Genomic DNA, 23,840 nt, shown 5'->3' on the forward strand with positions numbered 1-23,840 from the left:
TGATCATTCTGAAACAATAGTCCATCCCAGACACAGAAAGAAGCCTGCCAGCAAGAGAGGCAAAGGTGAGAGACAAAGATTACAGCAGCAGCTGTACAGTGAGCACAGGTTCCTGTGCTCCCATGACCCACCCATACCAGACTTGTGTTTATATGCAGCGGAACATGCCCACATGTTAATATCTGGGCTCTAGCACCTATAAATTTGCTACCTCTGGAAGTAGTCTGGGAAGGTAACAGTCCTTCCTAGAAATGACATGCTAAAGAAGCCTGCAGATCTTAGCTTCAAACAGTCAAGAAGAGGCATAGACAAGCAGACAACTAAAAAAAATCAGACAATACTTAATATAGCCTTATTTATATGAGGCTCTTTCATTTCATCTCCCTGAAACATACCCTCTGGTTATGAATTCTTTCTTTCGTTTCTATAGCCATTATAGAAATAAATCAAGCAACTGACCATTAACTATAAAAGTTCCTGGGTCTAGACCTCTTGGACATTATATAGAGGAAGGAAACTTGCCTGATTCTGACTCATTCGCAATATTCCGGTAACGCTGAATAAAATCTTCCACTTGTTCCTTGGAAAAGGTATCAGGCTCCACGAAACTGAGGAGTGAGTAAAGCTCCTGGAGGCTGTTCTGGACAGGAGTGCCGGTCAGCAGCAGACTGAAAGTTACTGAGAACTCAAACACAAAGGCAAAAAAATTCTCTTTTACTCCCTTTTATGAATTGTACTTTAGATAATAAGACCACAATTGTGCTGAAGTTCAGTCTCAATGTAAGAAGCTACTAGACACCACATCCATATATGAATATGAACCCATCTTTATGTCCCCTATGACTGGCCTTTCTTCCTGTTCACCCATTCCCGATTCTCTGCTGATTGACAAATTATGATTTTGGTACATTCTGTTAGTACCTTTAGCCTCGCCCATGTGCTCCCGACCACCCATTTATTTGACTCTTTATAACAGAATGATAATAATAAAATGTATGGAAAGAATAATGGATATAACGGAATGAACAGACTGTGTTACTCATCACAACCTTGGGGTTTCTTTATTTTTGATTTTGGTTTTTTGGAACAACATCTGGCAATGCTCAGGACTTATTCCCTGGACTCTGTACTCAGGAATCACTCCTGGCGGTGCTTGGGGGACTATATAACATGCCAGAGATCAAACCCAACCTTGTGCAAGGCAAACACCCTACCAGCAGAACTCTACCAACTTTTACCATGCAAAGTTGAATGTATTCATGTACAGTTGAATGAAATCAAGGAGCTCAGGGTCAAGCTGTGCACATGTAGGAAACATTACCTAGAGTTTCAACAGTAGAAAGAGGATAGTAATCCTGAGGAGACAACATTATAGGGATATAAATTATATCCCATTGTGAATAGAAGGATGCATGAAACTTCCACTTGGTGACTGTCGTTCAGCCTGTGCAGAGCTTAAGCTCCAGGATGTCACCTGTATGGGAGAGTGTACTGAGGAGCTCATCTCCAGCAGCATTTGCTTGTACAGTGAGAGGGACCCAGAGCATCAGGATCCACCATGACAAGCAAGAAGACCTGAACCCAAACCATGTTCTTTTGTAAAACTTTCTGGTGCATCAATGCAAAAAAAAATGTAGGTAGGAAAACTTCAGGAAGGATCTGGGCCACATGTAGCTCCAAATAGAAAGAAATTCTTTAAATTCTGAACAACAGATGACAATACAAAAAAAAGAGTATAACAAATTGAAAAATAAGTTATTTTATCAGTTCACTAAGAAAAATCAACAGTGAACTGATATTAATAAAAACTTAACTATCCAAGATTTTAAAATTCAGCAAAGGTTTGGTGGACTGGCACACAGGCTTGGCATGCAGGAGACCTGAGTGGGTTTGATCTCCACTGACAACTGCCAGGGACCCTCAAGCACTAAGCATCACTTTGGTATGCCCCAAAATTCAAATAATTTGTTTTTGTTTTTTGGACCACACTCATTTGATGCTCAGGGGTTACTCCTGGCTAAGTGCTCAGAAATTGCCCCTGGCTTGGGGGGACCATATGGGACGCCGGGGGATTGAACTGCAGTCCTTCCTTCGCTAGCACTTGCAAAGCAGACACCTTACCTCTAGCGCCACCTCACCGGCCCCTCAGATAAAATTTTTTTTTTGGTTTTTGGGTCACACCCAGCAGTGCTCAGGGGTTATTCCTGGCTCCAGGCTCAGAAATTGCTCCTGGCAGGCACGGGGGACGATATGGGACGCCGGGATTTGAACCGATGATCTCCTGCATGAAAGGCAAATGCCTTACCTCCATGCTATCTCTCCGGCCCCTCAAATAAATTTTTAATAGCAAACAAGAAAGCCATATCCTATACTTAGAATTTTATCTATTTAATAGTTTTATATATAAATATCTAAATGCAGGATGTTTATCTATACATACATATATGTGTGTTATGTATAATATACACACATACGATACTGAGTTTTGATATTTAAAATATACTTGATATTTTAACAAATATGTACATATTCGGGGCCGGTGAGAAAGCATGGAGGTAAGGCATTTATCTTTCATGCAGAAGGTCATCGGTTCGAATCCGGCATCCCATATGGTCCCCCATGCCGGCCAGGAGCAATTTCTGAGTACGGAGCCAGGAAAAACCCCTGAGCACTGCTGGATGTGACCCAAAAACCACAAAAAAAAATGTACATATTCATGTTTGGGTATATATCACAGCAGATATTAAAGAATTTTAATATATAAAAGGGAGCAGAAATATCTCCTTAATCGCAAACAGTCCCATTGGCTCCTTATTAAAAAACGGTTAAGGGCCAGAGCAATAGCACAGCAGTTTGGGCGTTTTATTTGCCTTGCATGCAACTGACCCAGGACTAGCACAGGTTCAATCCCCAGCATCCCATATGGTACCCTGAGCCTGCCAGAAGCGATTTCTGAGTGCAGAACCGGGAGTAACCTCTGACCACTTCCGGGTGTGGCCCAAAAACCAAAACTGAAACAAAATAAAAAACAGTTAAGTCTAGAGACCAAATTACACATCTTGTGTACTTTGCCAAAATGCCAAAAAGAGAAGCGAATGAGGTGAAGAGTATCATACTCAAAAGAAGAGCAAAAACAAAACAAAAGTGATTGAGGTAATAGTTAAGAGCACACAATAGGTCTGTTCTTGATTCCATATGAAGAGTCACATTTTTGAAAAAAGTAAATGGAAGAAAAGGCCTATGACATTAGTCTGCTATTGCTAATAAGGAAACTATAATGAGATCCCTTTTTTTTTTTTTTGATTTTTTTTGTTTCTTTGTTTTTGGGCCACACCCAGCAAAGCTGAGGGTTTACTCCTGATTCAGTGATAAGGGAACATTCCTGGTGGGGTTCAGGGAAACATGGAGTGCTGGATATAGAATTCATGTCAGCTATGTGCAAGGGAAGTGCTGTAAGTCCCGGACTATTTCTCCAGCTCGTAATGAGATGATTTTTAAAAAGAAATTGCCTCTTTTGGGGCCGGAGTGATGGCGCAGTGGTAGGGCGTTTGCCTTGCACACGGCAGACCCAGGATGGAATACGGTTCGACCCCCCCAGCATCCCATGTGGTCCCCCACGCCAGAAGAGATTTCTGAGCACATAGCCAGGAGTAGCTCCTGAGCATCACCGGTGTGGCCAAAAAAAAAAGAAAGAAAGGAATTGCCTCTTTGAAGATCAAAAGCATGCTGGAACATTGTCAAAAGTACAATGTACTAGACTAGGAATATGGTCCTACTCCTTAGATAATCAGATTTTAGTAAACATTATCCCCTGTGTAAAACATAAGAGGAAGAAGAAATCAAGCATATTAAGCACTACTGTCATCCACAAAATGTTCCTTTAGCTTTGCTAGAAAAAAATAATTTTTTAACATTATTAACTCTAGAATTTTAAGCTCTGTTTTCTATAAGGGAATCATATAAAAACAAAGACAGGCCTGTCAGTTTACCTCAGAAAGTGTCTGATACAATAAGGAGCTTTGGTTTTTCAACCTGTGTGCTTCATCCACAATAAGAACACTCCAAGAGAAGCTGTGAGAGAGAAATGCAAGTAATGGTAAATCACACATGAATTATACCAGGCACATTAAACAAGAAACTATTAGCCTGCAATTATTATCAGGCTCAGATCACTCCATTCTATTAGAAACACCCAAATTAACTTCGTATCAAAGAGCCTACTATACCAGACAAGATCTAGATAAGAGACAGCTAAAGAAACTTATTTCCCAAATGACAAAGAACCTATGCTCTGAAGAGAGAAAGGAAGGAGCCAAAGTCAGAGCAAAAGGAAACATTCATGGCCACCTGCCAGGGTTCAGATACTGCCTGGGATTTCTAGCTGGACTCTAGCTCAGTGGAGGATGTCAGGGGACTCACTCATCAGCAGATGCTGAGGTTGCTCTGTACCAATGGGGCAGATGCAACTCCAGCATTGAGTGGAGTGTAGAACAAGGTCATTTCTAACCCCCTTGAGCCAAATGGTTCCACAAATCTACTGCCTATTACCAAAAGAAAACTTCCTATTTTTACCATACTGTGTGCACAGTCTTAACACTCTAGAATAGACCTCACTGAAGCCAAGGTTTTGTTACATTTCTGGGCCATTTTCACACTGTGAGATATAGTAATAGATACTCTAATTTTGCAAAATATAACTATGTTCTTGGGGTCAATACTGTAAGACAACACTACAGCAGTCTCTTCATTATGGAAGTTCTCAGATTCACCTGGAACGGCTGCAAGATAGGAAGACTACCTTGCTGGTGAAAAATCCAAAATCCAATTCCCTAGCTTGCACTGAGCTCTTTAAAACAGGAACTCAGCTCTGAGTGCTGGCTGTAGAGGTCTGCTTGCCATTTAGAAACAAGGCATCCAGGATGAGCGACCCTTTTATAAGTGGATATACTTGCCTCTACAGCCTTTCTGATGAATGAGTAGAACACTTTATAGAAAGGGACCCAAACTTCTCTCCTAATATTTCCTATTTACTTCGGAGGTCCATGAACTGAATATCCCTATATCCTCTTAGGGCAGTACTATGGTTTTCTTTTTTTCTGGGTTTTTTTTTTGGGGGGGGGGGTTGGGTCACATCCAGCAGTGCTCAGGCTCTATGCTCAGAAATCACTTCTGGCAGGCTCGGGGGACCATATGGGATGCCGGAATTCGAACCACCGTCCTTCTGCATGCAAGGCAAATGCCCCACCTCCATACTATCTCTCCAGCCCCCGGTACTATGTTTTTTTCCTGGTTTGGCTGGTAATTATTGAAACTGTCTTTCCAAAAGCATGATCTTTAATAAATATAAACTGTATATTAATCATAAAAAAAGAAAAAGAGGGGAAATCATATCCTCAGAATCATAAACTCAGAATGCCCACTTAATTGAAACTTGCATGAAACAGAACACTGATAAAAATCTATGAGAAGTTCTTTAGTATTTCAAAATAAGGTAAAAAAATAGAAAAGCAATTCCAAAGAACTTAAATCAGATATGAGTTAAAATTCTGCTAAAGCACTTTGAAAAGGATACTAAAGGTAGAGAATTCTCACCTAACTCACAGAGAAGTATATACATGACAAAGAATGAACCAACTCCTATCAACACCTTTTTCCTATTTAAAGTTTGGTTCTCATTTCATTTCATTGTCTATGACTACAATTTGTGACCATCAACTTTGACATGTCATCCCCAATAGGTTGGCAAGAAAAACCTAACCCTACGTGTTCTATATAGTTCACAAGCTGGTTGGTAAGAGGCCACAAAGTTAGCACGTGTAAGTCTATTTAAACTTCCTTTCAAGGGGCAAGAGAGATAGCATGGAGGAAAGGCATTTGCCTTGCATGCAGAAGGACAGTGGTTCAAATCCCAGCATCCCATATGGTCCCCTGAGCCTGCCAGGAGCAATTTCTGAGCGTAGAGTCGGAGTAACCCCTGAGAGCTGCTGGGTGTGACCCAAAAACCAAAACCAAAAAAAATTTCCTTTCAAAAAGTTGATTTGCAGCAATGATTGCCATTTTAAGTTAGTCCAGAAAAAGACTCAAGAAATGTACCAACTAGATTGTAATAAAAGCCCCAAACAGCCATTCTGAGAGGCGTGTATGCAATTTTCACATATGCCACCTACTATCTAGTAACCATTCACCTTCTACATCTTTTTCTCAATCACTCCTCTCAACAAAGCTAGAAATGTCATCATTCCCATTCTACAGATGAAGAAGCTGAATCTCACAGAGCTTAAATAACTAACCCAAAGGCCAGCTAATGAGGAAGATAACGAGCTAATGAGACTCTAGAACTATAACACCTTGCCCACCAAGTAAAAGGAATATAGGCCAGGAATATCCAGCAAACAGAACAGGAGACGGGCATAGTGTCAGATGTGAAAGACATGACTCTCATATTCCATTCAATACAATTTCCAACACACTGCAATATACTCACGATTTTAGAAATGATGCGTCTTTCAAGCAGAACTGAAAAATGAAAGAAAAATGAACCACTAGAAAGGACAGACTGGACACAAGCTAATGCTAAAAAAATTAATTCCGTGTTAACACTCCTAAACTACTGATTTAGTTGAGCTGTCTTCACTCATCACAAGTTCTGAGCTGATTTCTAAGAAGCTCTGTCACCAGACAGACAAAAAGGAGATGTCAATGATGTCTGCTTACCCCATTCATATTCATTCTCTCTCTCTCTCTCTCTCTCTCTCTCCCTCTCTCTCTCTCTTCTCTCTCTCTCTTCTCTCTCTCTCTCTCTCTCTCCTATTAGATTTGATTCCTGGGAGCCTTGTACTCTCACCCTAGGAAGCCTTTACCCTATCAGGGAGAGAAAATAACTTGATTTGGGGAGGTTCATGGGTTCATTGGCCCATACCCAGCAGTGCTCAGGGCTCCCCTGGCTCTGGGCTCAGGAATCACTCCTGGAAGGGCTCAAGATACCAGGAATCAAACTCAGGTAGGCCACACACAAAGCAAGTTCCTACCTTTTATATTATTTCTCCTACCCTGAGAAAGAATGAAATTGGAGATGGGGAGAGTGAACCAACTTGGAGCACAATCTTATCCTTTCCTAACAACCTCTCTCTGAAAAGCTAATAAAAATAGCCATCTCCCCATACCCCTCCCCAGAAAAACATGAGCTCTCAAAAACATGGAATAAGCCCATGGTTTCTTCTAAGGTCCCGATACCTCAAAAGTAGTTAGCAGCACATGAAAATGAAGCTCCTGATTGAGGTCTTGCTGTAAGCGGGCTCGCTCCTCCTTGTCACCCGTGTATGTCACACATGACAAACTTGGAGCAAATCTGCAGCCAGGGGAAAAGGAGGGGGAACAGAAATATAAGCCCCTGGAAAAAGGGCTGCAAACCTTCCACACTCCAAACCCAGAGACACTCCTGCGATCGGGCTGAGTTCTGGGTCCAGTCACTAAGAACTAAATAAACATCTGAAAGAAGTTTGTGCTGACTCCAAAAAGAAAAGGGCTTTTCCTCATTGGTTAACTGTTGTGTATGTGAAGTTGAAAGAGTCTTCCCCTTTAGTTCAGAAAAACATATTGCAAATAAATATTAGCCTTCAATATGCTTAACTGTAATAACAGTAATACCCTTTCCCATGCATATATCCACACCTTCCCCATCAGATCTTCTGTACCTATAGTGCTTGGGTCAAAGTTTTCTGGAAGAAATCAATGCACTGCTTATAACAATATGCAGTTTTGTCATATTTTGTGTATAGCCCATAAAATAATCTTATCGGTTTTAGAAATGAAATTTCCAGCTCTCTATCACCATACCTCTCTATCTCTTCTTTCCAGTTGCTCAAAACAGACAAAGGACAAAGGATCAGAAATGGTCCTTCATCATTTAGTCTTCCAATCAAATAAATGAAGAAAGCAATGGTCTGAAACACAGAAAATGAAGTCGTTTTGGTCACATCTCCAGATGATGAACAGCCACAAATCTCCACCAACTTGTAAGAAATATAAACGTATACAGAAGACTGGGTTTCAAAAACAAAACGTGCAACCTTTCATCTGTTAGTTGTCATTCATTCCTAGGAAATTAGTAGGCTTTAATGTAATTTCCAAAGAAATTTATATCACTCCATAACAGCAACAGTACCCAAGCCATGATGTTCAATATTTATGAAACTGAATCCCTAACACAATGTGGGGGAAATCAGGAAATATGATTAAAATTAATGAAAATGATGCAAGTTATGTACTAGAATGATCTGAAGCACACTCGACTGTCAAGACCAATGACAAGGCAACCTCGAAAGTTGCCAGTGTGGATTCTACTGGGTAAAACCAAGGACATGAGAGGGAGGTTTCTATGCCTGCTCTCAGAGCTGCTCCCCTGGTTCCTGTACATATGTGAAGAGAGATCTTCCACAAATCACACTCAGATATCACAGAGGTTCTACAGATCACACTCAGCAAAGTGCCACATCTAAGGGTACAACCCAAGGAAACTGGAGGGGGGCTGGAGAGATAGCATGGAAGTAGGGAATTTGCTTTGCATGCAGAAGTATGGTAGTTTGAATCCTGGCATCCCATAAGGTCCCGGAGCCTGCCAGGAGTGACTTCTGAGCACAGAGCCAGGAGTAACCCCTGAGCACTGCCGGGTGTGACCCAAAAACAAACAAACAAAAAAATACATTAGGCATTGCAGAGCACCACACTGTATTCTGAAAAATCAAGACTGATGAGATCCACTTGGCTTAAATAAAAAACATCTTCACTCCCCACTAAGTAACTAAATAAAGGGGCTAGAGCAATAGCACAGCAGGTAGGCTTTACACAAACCCCAACTAGGTTCAGTTACCAGCATCCCATATGGTTCGCCAAGCAGCACCCAGAGTGCAGAGCGAGGAGCTTTGGTGCAAATCCTTAAACATTGCTGTGTTTGACCCAAACTCCCCCAACCAAAAAAAAAAAAAAAAAAAAGCATTGCCAACTGCTGGTCAGAAATGCCAGCATCCACACCTGTTCCAGCTTGATACTTCGAAATAAAAATTAGACTCCAGGGGTGATTTAGCTTCTTTATGTCCCCTGAGAAAACCTTTTGCGTATCTAGAAACGTGTGCTTCCGTGGTTGTTGATCAAGTTGTTTCTGCTGGATTTCCTGTCTGCAGTCTTCCCTTAGTATCCTACAGACATATAGGATTAACCCAAGGGATGTGCTATCTGGAGCTAAGATTACATAGGGCTATTGGTGGTACCTAACAGAAGCTCCTTCTCACCAGTCCCCAAAGAAGCCATGTCTGGCTGTCCAGGTCTATGGACAATCCTCCTGTAATTGGTTCTCCTGTAATTGGTTGAGGCCACTAGAATAGACTGGAGGCTTCCTCCACACTTCTCTTGCAAAGAAATTGGAAATAGCCCTCACCCACAGAGGCAAAAATAAGATTAGACTCTGTGAACGAAAGAAAAGAAAGAGAATGGAAGGAAGGAAGGAAGGAAGGAAGGAAGGAAGGAAGGAAGGAAGGAAGGAAGGAAGGAAGGAAGGAAGGAAGGAAGGAAGGAAGGAAGGAAGGAAGGAAGGAAGGAAGGAAGGAGGAAGAAAAGAGGAAGGAAAGAAAGAAAGAAAGAGAGAGAGAGAAAGAAAGAAAGAAAGAAGAAGAAAAGAAAGAGAAGAAGAAAAAGAAAGAAAGAAAGAAGAAAGAAAGAAAAGAAGAAAGACAGAAAGGAAGGAAGGAAGGAAGGAAGGAAGGAAGGAAGGAAGGAAGGAAGGAAGGAAGGAAGGAAGGAAGGAAGGAGGAAGGAAGGAAGGAAGGAAGAAAAGAGAAAGAAAGAAAGAAAAGAAAGAGAGAGAAAGAAAGAAAGAAAGAAAGAAGAAAGAAAGAAAGAAGAAAGAAAGAAAAGAAAGACAGAAAAGAAAGAAAGAAGAAGAAGAAAAAGAAAGAAGAAAAAAGAAAGAAAGAAAGAAAGAAAGAAAAGAAAGAAAGAAAGAAAAAAGAGAGAGAGATAGAGAGTGAGAGAGAGAGAGAGAGAGAGAGAGAGAGAGAGAGAGAGAAAGGGGCCGAAGCAATGGTGCAAAGCAGTAAGGCATCTGCCTTGCACGTGCTAGCCTAGGACTGACCGCAGTTCAATCCCTCACATCCCATATGGTCCCTCAAGCCAGGAGCAGTTTCTAAGTGCATAGACAGGAGTAACCCCTGAGCATCACCAGGAGTGGCCCAAAAACAAAAAAAAAACAAACAAACAAACAAAAAAAGTGACTCTGTTAACTAGATAAGGTATGGATTGGAGGATAGAGACCATATGATTTTAAGACAGGTATAATTGTTTTACCTAAAAGGAAATGCCACCCATTAATTGCTATTTTATTGGTTCCGGGCTAGATCATAGCAGTGGCATTGTTTAAAACCATCCCCATGACCACAATCCGGATTGGATCCCTACAACCGCATTCTGCCCTAAGCACTGCTGATGGCCAGAGAGGGGCCCAAGGCATCCTGATCCTGATGACCCCCACCAAAAACTTAAATAATAAAACTGTGCCTCTGGCCTAGAAAACCAACGCTGAAGTAAAGCCCGGGCATAATCTCCTCGGGAAACCACACAGACCAATAACCAGCAAATAAAGGAGTGACAAGTTGTACGAAAGCACGTCTGCAGAGGTGACCAGTGGTCACACCTTCATCACTCACCTGGCAGGTCTTTCCCAGGCCCATCTCATCTCCAAGGATGCAGCCATTCTGACAGAGGAAGCGCTGCGCCAGCCAGTTTACTCCCTCCAGCTGATAAGGACGCAAAGTAATCCCTAGGATGAAAAACACATTAAGTCCAAAGAACAAATGTCTCAGCACATGCTATGATCACACGCTTCACCTAGGGAACACAGCCTAAATCCCTTTGTTCAAATCTTACTATCTTGTGCCAAGAAGCTACTGATGTGTAAACATTTGCTGATTTGCAGACTAGGTTTCAAAGTCTTAGTCACCACGATATTCAAAGCCATAAATTGCTGCTGAGTATTCTAGGATGCACTTGGTGAATAAAGAGTCAGCTCAGGGCCCGGAGAGATAGCACAGCGGTGTTTGCCTTGCAAGCAGCCCATCCAGAACCAAAGGTGGTTGGTTCGAATCCCGGTGTCCCATATGGTCCATCGTCCGTGTCCTCCCCCCCCCCCCCCCCGGTATCCCATATGGTCCCCCATGCCTGCCAGGAGCTATTTCTGAGCAGACAGCCAGGAGTAACCCCTGAGCACCGCCGGGTGTGGCCCAAAAAAAAACCAAAAAAAAAAAAAAAGAGTCAGCTCAAATTTGACCTCTGTGAGTCCTGAATCTCAGAACAGTGTCCAGACTAGAAAAATGAGCTTTTATTGGTGCAATATCATAAGAATAAAAAAAATGGATGCTGGGGCCGGGCGGTGGCGCTGGAGGTAAGGTGCCTGCCTTACCTGCGCTAGCCTAGGAGACGGACCGCGGTTCAATCCCCCGGCGTCCCATATGGTCCCCCAAGCCAGGAGCGACTTCTGAGCGCATAGCCAGGAGTAACCCCTGAGCGTTACCGGGTGTGGCCCAAAAACCAAAAAAAAAAAAAAAAATGGATGCTAATTCACTTTCCCCTTTTTTTCTGTCTTATTTTGTTTGGGGCCCTCTCCCACTAATGTTCAGGACTTATTCCTGGCTCTGTATTCCAGGATCACTCCTGGGAGGAAAAAGGGGAACAAAGATGGTGCCAGGAATTGAACCAGAAACAGTTACATGCAAGGCAAGTGCCTACTCAGCTGTGCTAACTCTCCCACCTGACATTCGTCTGCTTATTTAATTGGAACTACTTAAATCTGCCATCAGTACTAAAAAAAAAAATCAAGACAGGGTGCCACTAGATGAACCTATACTGGGTAGTGCTAGTAAGTACAGAAGTGATGGAGCACACAAAGTATTTAAAGAGCACTAGGGCAGGGCAACAGACAATGTTCTGTAAGTCACAGGGAACATTTGTTCTCTCCTAATTTCAAAAAATAACTGCCTCTTGAGGAGCTGGAAGAACTCAAACATATTAACTGTGACAAAAATGTAACTTTCTAAATTGACTCCATGACTTTAAGAAGAAAGTAAACCTTGGGGCCAGAGCAAAAGTACAGCAGGAAGGGATGGGCCAACCTGGGTTGGATCCCCATCATCCCACATGGGGGAAGGAGGAGGAGGAAGAGAAGGAGGAGGTGGAAGAAGGTGGGTGAAAGAAGGGGAGGAAGAGGAAGGGGAGGAAGCGGAGGGGGAGAAAAAAAAGAAGTAGGTCATATGGAATGTAAAGTGTTCTTTCAAGTAAATGTTATTTTCACTTAACATATACCAAATACCAGAAAGAAAGACAAATGTGGTGGAGAGGTAAGTCAAGGGCCTCACCCAGAGCAGGCAAATTCAATCCTAGCCAATCAGGGTTCATCCACGAGCATGGTGAATGGGACTCCAAGCACCAGCACTGTGACAAACGCCAAAAAAAAAGGGCAATCTCATCTGTAAATACTCTCTATATTTTATAGGTTAGAAAATTCAGGTAATCAAATAAGAGATCTGGTTGATTCTGCTTGTAGACTCTTTTAACAGATGTGTTCTTTTATCCATCCTGCCTCCTAATACAACTTAAAACCCTGAATATTAAAAATCAAATCAGCATACAATCCTCAAAAAGATGGAAAGACCTTTTCAAAGACAGACCAACTAACTGGTAGTCTCAGAACTGAAAGAAAGCAGCACTACTGTAACGAGTGAATTCCTAGGTTAGTAATGGAACTCATTAAGGTTCAACAGAAGAAAAGAGAAAAGCGGTTATAATCAGTGAGTCATCAGAAGATAGAACAAATTACTCATTCTGAAATGTGAAGAGAAAAGAGACTGAAAATTGATGCACAGAGCCTCAGTGAAACCATAATAAAAGATCCACGTTCATTCATGGGCATCTCACAGAGATGAGAAGTCAAGGATGAAAGCCCTCTCAATTTGGTAAAAGCCCTACAGATTCCAGACGCTGAGTAAACCTCAAGTACCATAAACCCCAAGAAACAGACATGAAAACACATCAAAACAAGGGTTCTGGGCCAGAGCAGTGGCGCAAGCGGTAGAGCATTTGCCTTGCACGCGCTAACCTAGGATGGACCACGGCCAGGAGTAACCCCTGAGTGTCACTGGGTGTGGCCCAAAAAAGTAAAATAAAATAAAATGGCAAGGGTTCTAAGAACTGAAAATTAAAAAAAATTAAAAAAATCTTGAAACCATCAGGGTATGCAAGAGTTCAACTCTCTCTAGCTTGTGACAAATCTATCTGCTTCAGGCTAAGGCTTTGTCCCTCAGTTGTTACCCACCAGAGAGGGGACACTTTCCAAACCCAGGCCACTGCCATGCCTCTGATCCATACAAGCACACCAGCCTCTCCAGGGGCATTTGCCAGAATGGCAAACAGAACTCGGGGGTGGGGGGGGGGACTTTTGAGGATTTTTTTCTGTTTTTTTTTTCCATTTTGGGGTCACACCTGATGGCACCCAAGGGTTACTCCTGGCTCTGAGTTCAGAAATCAGCTTCTGGCAGGCTGGGAGAATAAGAGTTTCTAGGCCTCTCTAAATGTTTCACTCCTCCTTCAGCACCTCAGAGCAGGGGAGCTCTCGGTACTCCATCCCTAGGGGGGTTTCATTGCATAGTCCTGAGGGACAAAGTGACTGGTCTTCACAAGTAATCCAACCCCCAGTCCCTCCCCATCTTGAGATATGGGAGTTAAGGATGGACCTTCCCACCCTCTGAGCACTTGGCTATTGCTCTGACAATCAGACCCCCTACAGAGGTGCTTGCAAAAGTCACTCCATTCACATCAGATAGTGCTTCTTGGATGATTCCAAGGCTTCATGCAGAGCTTGCCGTTAAGTTAAGAACAGATATGTGAGAGAAATAGACTTATCTAAGGGAAAGACAGTCACCATGTTACAGAACCAGAGAAAAATATTTCACCACCGAAATATGTCTTACCTTTAATGTCAGAAGGTCAGGTAAGTAAGCAAACACTTACAAAATGGGTCAAAAGGACAAAGAATGGAAAAAGATGAATCAGCAAGTGCCCATCAACACGCATAAACAAAAACTAGACAAGAAAACATTTCCAACTTCTAAAATTAGCAAAGAGATCAGTGGTGAGAGAGTGGAGAGAGAGCAAAATTCTATATTCTCTTTGTTCCAGAAATATTGCATTTATGGAATTAAAATGTTTATAGATGTCTTAAGTATTTGATTACAATGATTTTATTAGTATTCTTTATAATAGAAAAAAAAATCTGAAGTGGAAGGTCCAGCTAGCATATGACATTGAAATTCTCAATATTCACTTTAGATGATACTGAAGACTGATATTAAAGGGAAATGCTGTGGTCTTCCAACAGTATATGTATAAAACCCTGTTTTTCACTCTTCACTTCCTGACTTTAAAAAATTATATGTAGAGGTGTGGGATATGTATATACCTAAACCACAGAGCCAAAAATATTGAAAGCATGAGACTTTCACCTTACAATAACCAAACTGAAAAAAATTGCAGGCTGGGTAGTAGTGGGGGGAATATTGGTGAAGGAAAGCTTACGTTGGTGGAATTAATACTGAAACATTGTATGATGGAAACTCAACTATGAATAACTTTGTAGATTATAGGCCCATAATTTAAAAATAAGTATCTATAAAAAAAGGTATTTAAAATGAAATTAACTCATTAAAATTATATATACACACACGCCCCAAATGTAGGCCACATGCTGGCAACACAGATAACCTGTTAACAGTCAGAATAGACACTGTATATTAAATTTTCACAAATATTCCACATTTTTCTGAAATCAAAAGGGGGGGGGGAATAGCTCCTCGAAAGACTCAACTTATTCTGGTAAACAGAAATAGAAAATCTAAACTCATCAAGTTATCCTCCTCTCTCTTCTTTCCCTGTTCACTCCCTCACTCATCAGAGGGCCCATCCACTGCAGCAGAGGTAGCGTGCTCAAGTTAACTTCAAAATCAGCTGGAGTAATGTAATATTAATCATATAATATAACATAATATAATGTAATAATATAATATAATATAATATAATTAATATAATATAATATAATATAATTAATATGACATAAAATAGCACAGCGAGTAGGGGGTTTGCCTTGCACTGGGTTCGATCCCCAGCCTCCCATAGGGTCCCCCCAAAACCCTCCAGGAGTGACTCCTGAGCCCAAAGTACCGCATGGGTCACCCCAAACTTTGCACCCCGCCGCCCCAGCTCCAGCTCCTGCCCACCGGGCCCAGGCGGGTGAGGATCGAGCCCGGCGGAAGTGCGCTCACCTGCCAGGCCCCACTGCCTTAAGTCCGGCTCCTGCACCCGCGCGCAAGACCCCGCCGCCCCGCTCGGCGCCGACAGCACCCGCAAGAAGCCGGGCTCCGCGCCCCCGCGGGCCTGGGCCGTCCCGCGCTCCATGCGCCCACCGCGTTGCCAGCGCGCCTCGCGCCACCCAGCTCGTCGCAAGCGCCGCCGCCGCCGTCGCCACCAGGGGGCGCCGTCCGCACGCCCAGCGCCCGCCGGCCGCGCTTTCTCCACCCGGGATGCCCTGCCAGGCACCTCCACCGCTAGGGGGCGCCCCTGCCCGTGTCCTCCTGGCAGGTTCTTGGCGTTCGTGGCCTGCTACAGCGATGTTATTGCCTGGTCCAGCGATGATCCATTCATTTCTATGATAAGTTGTATCCTTATTTGTATCATGATTCATTCCTATACTGATTTGTACAGAAAGATCATTCAGATTATCTTTCCATACAAATAATGTCTTTTATGATCATTCATATTCATAATGTAATACTAAATAAATATTGTGTCATATGAATATATGACATCGTAATAATGTCTTTCAATATTATTTATGATTATATTGTGTTACAGTACATTGTATTGTATTACCTATAAGAAAATATTCATTATTGTCATAATAAATTATGATAGATTGAATTTATAATAATATAGATTATAAACTTAATGTTTTTATATTTTATACTACATTGCAATAAATAATAATATGTAAAACACAAATAATAATTTCTATAACACAAGTGCACCAAGGACTCTGCATCCTTGTTCCTTGTGCCTTGAGATAATACACTGAAGGTTTAAAATGCTACCTATGGGTCATTGTTCATCAACATGGACAGTTATATCCCAAGTATTCTGCTGGTTACCAGAGAGACTTGAGCACCATCTCGTCCCTGCCCACAATGAGTCGTGGCAGGACTGAAAGGAGCGCATGCTCATTTCAAACATAGTTTAAATTAAATCAAAATTAAATTAACTCATTAAAATTACATAGACACACGCCCCCAATGTATGCCAAGTGCTGGCAACACAGATCATGTGTGAACAGTTATAAAGACTCTGTGTTTTAAATTTTCAAAAATAGTTTACAGAGAATGTGTTCTCAAGTTATAAGCAGTTTGGGAGTTGAAACTCTTGTTAGATGTAGGTGAAAATCAGGAAATAATTCTTGGAAGAAAAAAAAAAAGAAAAGAAAAGAAGAAAGGGGCAGGAGAGATAGTGTGGAGGTCAGGCATTTTCCTTCCATGCAGAAGGACAGTGGTTCTAATCCCGGCATCCCATAGGGTCCCCGTGCCTGCCAGGGGCGATTTCTGAGAGCAGAGCCAGGAAGAACCCCTGCGCAAAGCCAGGTGTGACCAAAAAAAAAAAAAAAAAAAAAGAACAAAAACAAAATGAACAAAAATAAAAGGAAATAATGCTTGATAGAAATAAAGTAAAAGTATAAAAGGTAATCATTGCACTTGAGATTTCTCAAGTGAATTGGGGAAGTAAATAAGCAATGTGTGGAATTAGAGATCACCATGGCAATATCAGCTTTGAGTAGATTTCTGATATAATAGCCTATAAGTAGAGATACAGCAATGTAATATTAGTATTGTATTCAGCAGGTTACTAGCTGTCATTCAAGGTGCTATGCTAAAGGCTTCCTGTATATTTGTTTCTCGTTTAAACCCTCACAATAACCCTATGTTTATCTGCACCTTGCCTGAGGAAACTAATTTCAAGATGTCATTGTCTGTCTGTTTTGTTTTGTTTTGGGGTCACACCCGGCAGCACTCAGGGGTTCCTCCTGGCTCTACGCTCAGAAATCACCCCTGGCAGGCTCAGGGAATCATACAGGATTCCGGGATTCGAACCACCGTCCTTCTGCATGCAAGGCAAACGCCCTCCCTCCATGCTATCTCTCCGGCCCTGAAGATGTCATTGTCATCTCCAGTCAATGGTATCAGACTTTATTTCTGATTTTTTTAGAGCTTCCATCTTGAGTAAACCCATCACCCCTCACTCACCTGGCTCTGAAATCAAGTGGGAGAAATCAAGTGAGTTACACTGATGAGTTTGGCGGGTTACATCATAAAAAAAAACTCAAAGAGTTCTTTTATTAAGCTAACTGTAGTCTTAGCTATCCTGTAAGTTCTGGTTGAGCGCTTACAATGCATCAAAAACTCATTGAACAGTGGAGATAATAGCCACCCAACTCAGGCAACTTGTGGCTTTAAGATGTGAAGAAGAACAAGTAGTGGGGCCAGAGTAATGGCGCAGTGGTAGGGCATTTACCTTGCACACGGCTGACCCAGGACAGATCTGGATTCGATCCCCTGGCGTCCCATATGGTCCCCTGAACCAGAAGCGATTTTTAAGCGCATAACCAGGAGAAGCCCCTGAGCATCACTGGGTGTGGCCCAAGAACAACAAAAATGTATGAAGGAGACCAAATAGCAGGCAATGGCAGTAGTGTACATACAGTGGAGTCATTAGTAGTGGTCAAATACTAAATATATTAATAAAGTAGAGCCAGTGAAAAAGGATTTTCTGATATATCATATGAAAAGCTAAGAAATGAAGGATTCGGCCAGAGCAGTGGCACAAGTGGTAGGGCATCTGCCTTGCATGTACTGACATAGAAAGGACCGCGGTTCAATCCCCCGCCATCCCATGTGATCCTCCAGGCCAGGAGTGATTTCTGAGCGCATAGCCAGGAGTAACTTGTGAGCATCACCGGGTATGGCCCAAACACAAACAAACAAATGAAGGACTCTTTTAGGGATATGGCCTGAGCTAATGATAGAATGGTGTTGTCTTGAAGAATAAAAAAGCTTGATAATCCAATTGGTATTGAACATACCCAAATATAGATTTTAGTATAATCAATCAGAATGGCACAAAAGCAAAAAGCACCACTGTGAATAGATTTTATAAAAGAGAATGAGGGGGAAAAAATAGGAACAGAGGGCTTAAACTTCTTTTTAAAATTTTTACATAAAAGGAAGGAGAACTGGGACAGTAATTGAAAGGGGTTGCAATGTCAAGGAGAGCCTTGGTTTTGAGTTCTGGTTGGTGACATTAGAGCACAGTGCTGATGGGAAAAGATCCTGCTAATAAGAAACCTGAAGCTTCAAGAATAGTGTGATTGGGGAAATTGTACAAGTAGCAGGTTGAGCTTAGATAAAATCATGGACAGTCGATATGCTGAGGTGAGTCAAATAAGTTGGTGAAAGTGTAGAAAATATCTACTGATATTTTCTATTTTCTTAGCAAAATGAGAAACAAGGTCATCAAAATGAGAGGGAAAGGGGGCTTAAGAAGGGGAAGGAATGAAGTATTTGTCTAGGGAAGTAGGAGAGTGAATGGACTAGAGAAATGCAGTAAGATTGACCAGCGCCAGTGAGAGACACTTGAGATCAGTCAGTATGTTGGGGTGCAGGTAGGGAACAGAGAATTAGTTGTATAGGTGGTGGAATTTTTTTTGTTTTTTTTATATTACTTCTATAATTTAGTGAAAAGGCAGCTGATATATAAGAAAAAATTTAAATATGTAAATTATTTTTTATTTATTTAAACATCTTGATTACAAATATGATTGTGATTAGGTTTTAGTCATGTAAAGAACACCCCACTTCACCAGTGCAACATTCCCACCGCCAATGTCCCAAATCTCCCTCCATTCCACTCCACCCCCACCTGTCCTCTAGACAGGCTTTCCACTTCCCTCCTTCATTCACATGATTATGGTAGTTCTCAGTGTAGTTACTTCTATAACTGCACGCACCACTCTTTGTGGTGAGCTTCATGAAGTGAGCTGGAAGTTCCAGCCCTCCTCTCATTATCTCTGAGGATTTTTGCAAAGATGACTTTTATTTTTCTTAAAACCCATAGATGAGTGAGACTATTCTGCATCTTTCTCTCTCCCTCTGACTTATTTCACTCAGCATAATAGACTCCATGTTCATCCATGTATAGAAAAATTTCATGGCTTCATCTCTCCTGACAGCTGCATAATATTCCATTGTGTATATGTACCACAGTTTCTTTAGCCATTCGTCTGGTGAAGGGCATCTTGGTTGTTTCCATAGCCTGGCTATTGTGAATAGTGCTGCAATAAACATAGGTGTGAGGAAGGGTTTTTTGTAATGTATTCTTGTGTTCCTAAGGTATATTCCTAGGAGTGGTATATCTGGATCGTATGGGAGCTCAATTTCTAGTTTTTGGAGGAATCTTCATATAGCTTTCTATAGAGTTGGACTAGACAGCATTCCCACCAGCAGTGGGATAAGAGTTCCCTTCTCTTCACCATCCCCGCCCAGCACGATTGTCCTCATTCTTTGTGATGGTGCACCAATCTCTGTGGTGTGAGATGGTATCTCATCGTTGTTTTGATTTGCAATTCTCCCTGATGATCAGTGATGAGGAGCATTTTTTCATGTGCCTTTTGGCCATATTGTATTTCTTTTTTCTCAAAGTGTCTGTCCATTTCTTCTCCCCATTTTTTGATGGGATTAGATGTTTTTCTCTTGTAAAGTTTCTGTCAGTGCCCTATATATTTTGGTTATTAGCCCTTTATCTGATGGGTATTGGGTGAATAGTTTTCTCCCACATGGTGGTTGGCTCTTGTATCCTGGGCACTATTTCTTTTGAGGTGCAAGAAGCTTCACAGGCTTATGTATTCACATCTGTTGATCTCTGCTTCTACTTGTTTGGAAAGTGCAGTTTCCTCCTTGAAGATGCCTTTAGTCTCAATGTCATGGAGTGTTTTACCTACGTGTTGTTCTCTATACCTTATGGTATCAGGTCTGATATCAAGGTCTTTAATCCATTTGGATTTTACCTTTGTACATGATATTAAATGGGGGTCTATTTTCACTTTTTTCAAGTGGCTAACCAGTTCTGCCAGCACCACTTGTTGAAGAGCTTTTCCCTGCTCCACTTAGAATTTCTTGCTCCCTTGTGAAAAATTAGGTGATTGTATGTCTGGGGAACATTGTCTCAGAATTCAAGCCTATTCCACTGTTCTGAGGGTCTGTCTTTATTCCAATACCATGCTGTTTTGATAACCATTGCTTTGTAGTACAGTTTAAAGTTGGGGAAAGTAATGCCTCCCATACTCCTTTTCCCTAGGAGTGCTTTAGCTATTCGAGGGTGTTTATTGTTCCAGTTGAACTTCATAAGTGTTTGCTCCACTTCTTTGAAGAATGTCATGGGTATCTTTAGAGGGATCGCATTAAATCTGCACAATGTTTTGGGGAGTATTGCCATTTTAATTATGTTAATCCTGCCAATCCATGGGCACAGTATGTGTTTCCATTTACATGTGTCCTCTCTTATTTCTTGGAGCAGGGCTTTATAGTTTTCTTCGTATAGGTCCTTCACATCTTTGGTCAAGTTGACTCCAAGATATTTGAGTTTGTGTGGCACTAATGTGAATGGGATTGCCTTCTTGACATCCATCTCTTCCCTATCATTATTGGTGTATAAAAAGGCCATTGATTTCTGTGTGTTAGTTTTGTAACCTGCCACCTTGCTATATGAGTCTATTGTTTCTAGAAGCTTTTTGGTAGAGTCTTTAGGGTTTTCTAAGTAGAGTATCATGCCATCTGAAAACAGTGAGAGCTTAACTTTTTCCTTTCCTATTTGGATTCCCTTGATATCTTTTTCTTGCCTGATCGCTATAGCAAGCACTTCCAGTACTATGTTAAAGAGGAATGGTGAGAGTGACAGCCTTGTCTTGTAGCAGAATTTAGAAGAAAGGCTTTTAGTTTTTCTCCATTGAGGATAATATTTGCCATTGGCTTGTGGTAGATGGCTTCAATTTGATTGAGAAAGGTTCCTTCCATTCCCATCTTGCTGAGAGTTTTGATCAAGAATGGGTGTTGGAACTTATCAAATTATTTCTCTGCATCTATTGACATGATCATGTGATTTTTATTTTTCTTGTTGTTGATGTTGTGTATGATATTGATAGATTTATAGATGTTAAACTATCCTTGCATTCCTGGGAAGAAACCTACTTGGTCATAGTGTATGATCTTCTTGATGATGCATTGGATCCTATTTGCCAGGATTTTTTGAAGATCTTTGCATCTGCATTCATCAGGGATATTGGTCCGTAATTTTCTTTTTTGGCAGCATCTCTGTCTGGTTTTGGTATCAAGGTGATGTTGGCTTCATAAAAGCTGTGTTTGGGAGTGTTCCCGTTTTTTCAATTTCATGGAAAAGCCTGGCTAGGATTGGTAGTAGCTCCTCTTGAAAGGTTTTGAAAGAATTCATTAGTAAATCCGCCTGGCTTTTCTTTTTAGGCAGATGTTTGATTACAGTTTCAAGTTTCCTCAGTAGTGATGGGGGTGTTTAGATATGCTATGTCCTCCTTTCTTAATTGTGGAAAGGTTATAAGTGTCCAAGAATTTATCCATTTCTTTCTAGGTTCTCATGTTTAGGAGCATAAAGTTTCCTCAAAGTAGTCTCTGATTACCCTTTAGATCTCTGCAGTATCTGTCCTGATCTCCCCCTTCTCATTTCTAATACAGGTTATCAGGGTTTCTCTCTTTCTTTGTGAGTTTTGCCAAAGGTCTATCAATCTTTTTTATTTTTTCAAAGAACCAACTTCTGCTTTTGTTGATCGTTTGGATTGTTTTTTGATTTTCCCACTTCATTGATTTCTGCTTCAGTTTTGTTATTTCCTTCTGTCTCCCTATTTTTGATTCCTTTTGTTGGTCATTTTCTAATTTTATGAGCTGCGTCATTAAGTTATTCAGGTATTCCTGATATGTGCTTGCAAAGCTATAAATTTTCCTCTCAGGAGACCGCTTTTGCTGTTGTCCCATAGATTCTGGCAGTTCCTGTCTTCATTATCATTTGTTTCCAGGAAAGCTTTGATTTTCTCTTTGATTTCATCTCAGACCCACTGGTTGTTCAGTAGCAGGCTGTTTAATTTTCAATTGTTAAAGTTTTTCTTCTGTGTGCCTTTGTAGTTCACATCTAATTTTAGAGCCTTGTGGTCAGCAAAGGTAGCCTGCAAGATTTCTATCCTCTTGATTTTATGAAGGTATGTTTTATGTGTCAGCATGTGGTCTATCCTGAAGAATGACCCATGTACATTGGAGAAGAATGGTGTATCCAGGTTTTTTTGGTGTGGAGTGTCCTATATATATATCTACTAGTCCTCTTTCTTCCATTACTCTTTTCAGGGTTAGTGTGTCTTTGTTGGGTTTCAGTCTGGTTGACCTATCAAGTGTTTGAGGTCTCCCCACAATTATTATATTATTATTGATGTCTTCTTTCAGATTTGTCAGTAATTGTATTAGATAATTTGCTGGTTTCTCATTGGGTGCATATATGTTTTAATAGTCTGATTTCTTCCTGTTGCAACATATCCCTTGATTAGTACATAGTGTCCATCTTTGTCCCCCTTACTACTTTTCTGAGTAGTAAATAAATTTGGTGTCATCAGATATTAATATGGCACCCCAGCTTTTTTAAGGGTTGTTGTTTGATTGGACAATTTTCCTCCAGCCTTTGATTTTGAGTCTATATTTGTTCTGACTATTCAGGTGTGTTTCTTGTAGGCAGCAGAAGGTTGGATTCATCTTTTGACCCATTTTGCCACTCTGTGTCTTTTTTTTTTTTTTTTTTTTTTGCCACACCCGGCGGTGCTCAGGGATTTACTCCTGGCTGTCTGCACAGAAATAGCTCCTGGCAGGCACGGGGGACCATATGGGGCTCCAGGATTCAAACCAAACCACCTTTGGTCCTAGATCGGCTGCTTGCAAGGCCAACGCCGCTGTTGGCTATCTCTCCGGGCCCCACTCTGTGTCTTTTAATTGGTGAATTTAGCCCATTGACATTGAGGGAGATGATAGTCATAGGATTTAATGTCATCTTTGTAGATAAGTTTGCTGTGTTTGTTGGTCTCTCTTGTCTTAGAGTAGACCTTTCAGTTTTTCCTTTAAGGCTGATTTTTCATCTGTGAAGTTTCTGAGCTGTTGTTTACCCATGAAGCTACGTATCCTTCCTTCAAACCTGAACATGAGTCTGGCAGGGTGCAGTATTCTCAGTGAGGCATCCATTTTATTCCGTCTTGTCACAATATCCCATCACTGTCTTCTGGCCTTGAGAGTTTTTTGTGACATGTCTGCTTTAAGTCTTAGGGATGCTCCTTTGAATGTAATGTCCCTTTTTGATCTTGCTGCTTTCAGTATTCTATCTCTATCTGTGGGATTTGTCATTGTAAAGAGGATGTGCCTTGGGGTGTTTTTTCTTTGGGTCTCTTTTAGCTGGTACTCTTTGGGCATGCAAGATTTGATTGCATTAGTCTTTAACTCTGGGAGTATCTCTTTGATAAAGTCTTTGACAGTTGATTCTTCCTGGAGATCTCCTACCTGGGTCTCTGGGACTCCAATGATTCTTATGTTGTTTCTGTTGAGTTTATCAAAGACTTCTATTTTCATCTGTTCACATTCCTTGAGTACTTC

General features: G+C 41.3%; 1 protein-coding gene across 1 annotated transcript in view; it reads right to left on the bottom strand.

Moving 5' to 3' along the window:
- CHD1L (chromodomain helicase DNA binding protein 1 like) overlaps positions 1-15,492 on the bottom strand; it is a 53,514-nt gene extending 38,022 nt beyond the window's left edge. Inside the window, exons 1-7 of the mRNA XM_049782381.1 lie at positions 15,360-15,492; positions 10,698-10,810; positions 7,837-7,943; positions 7,234-7,348; positions 6,485-6,516; positions 3,990-4,071; positions 519-685 (exon numbers count right to left, since the gene is read on the bottom strand). Of these exons, the coding sequence (XP_049638338.1) occupies positions 519-685; positions 3,990-4,071; positions 6,485-6,516; positions 7,234-7,348; positions 7,837-7,943; positions 10,698-10,810; positions 15,360-15,492 (749 nt within the window). The remainder of the gene's footprint in view (positions 1-518; positions 686-3,989; positions 4,072-6,484; positions 6,517-7,233; positions 7,349-7,836; positions 7,944-10,697; positions 10,811-15,359) is intronic.
- Between the last annotated feature and the right edge of the window lie 8,348 nt (positions 15,493-23,840).

The sequence above is a fragment of the Suncus etruscus genome, chromosome 10 (assembly GCF_024139225.1).
Source record: "Suncus etruscus isolate mSunEtr1 chromosome 10, mSunEtr1.pri.cur, whole genome shotgun sequence".
In the NCBI taxonomy this organism is placed as follows: domain Eukaryota; kingdom Metazoa; phylum Chordata; class Mammalia; order Eulipotyphla; family Soricidae; genus Suncus; species Suncus etruscus.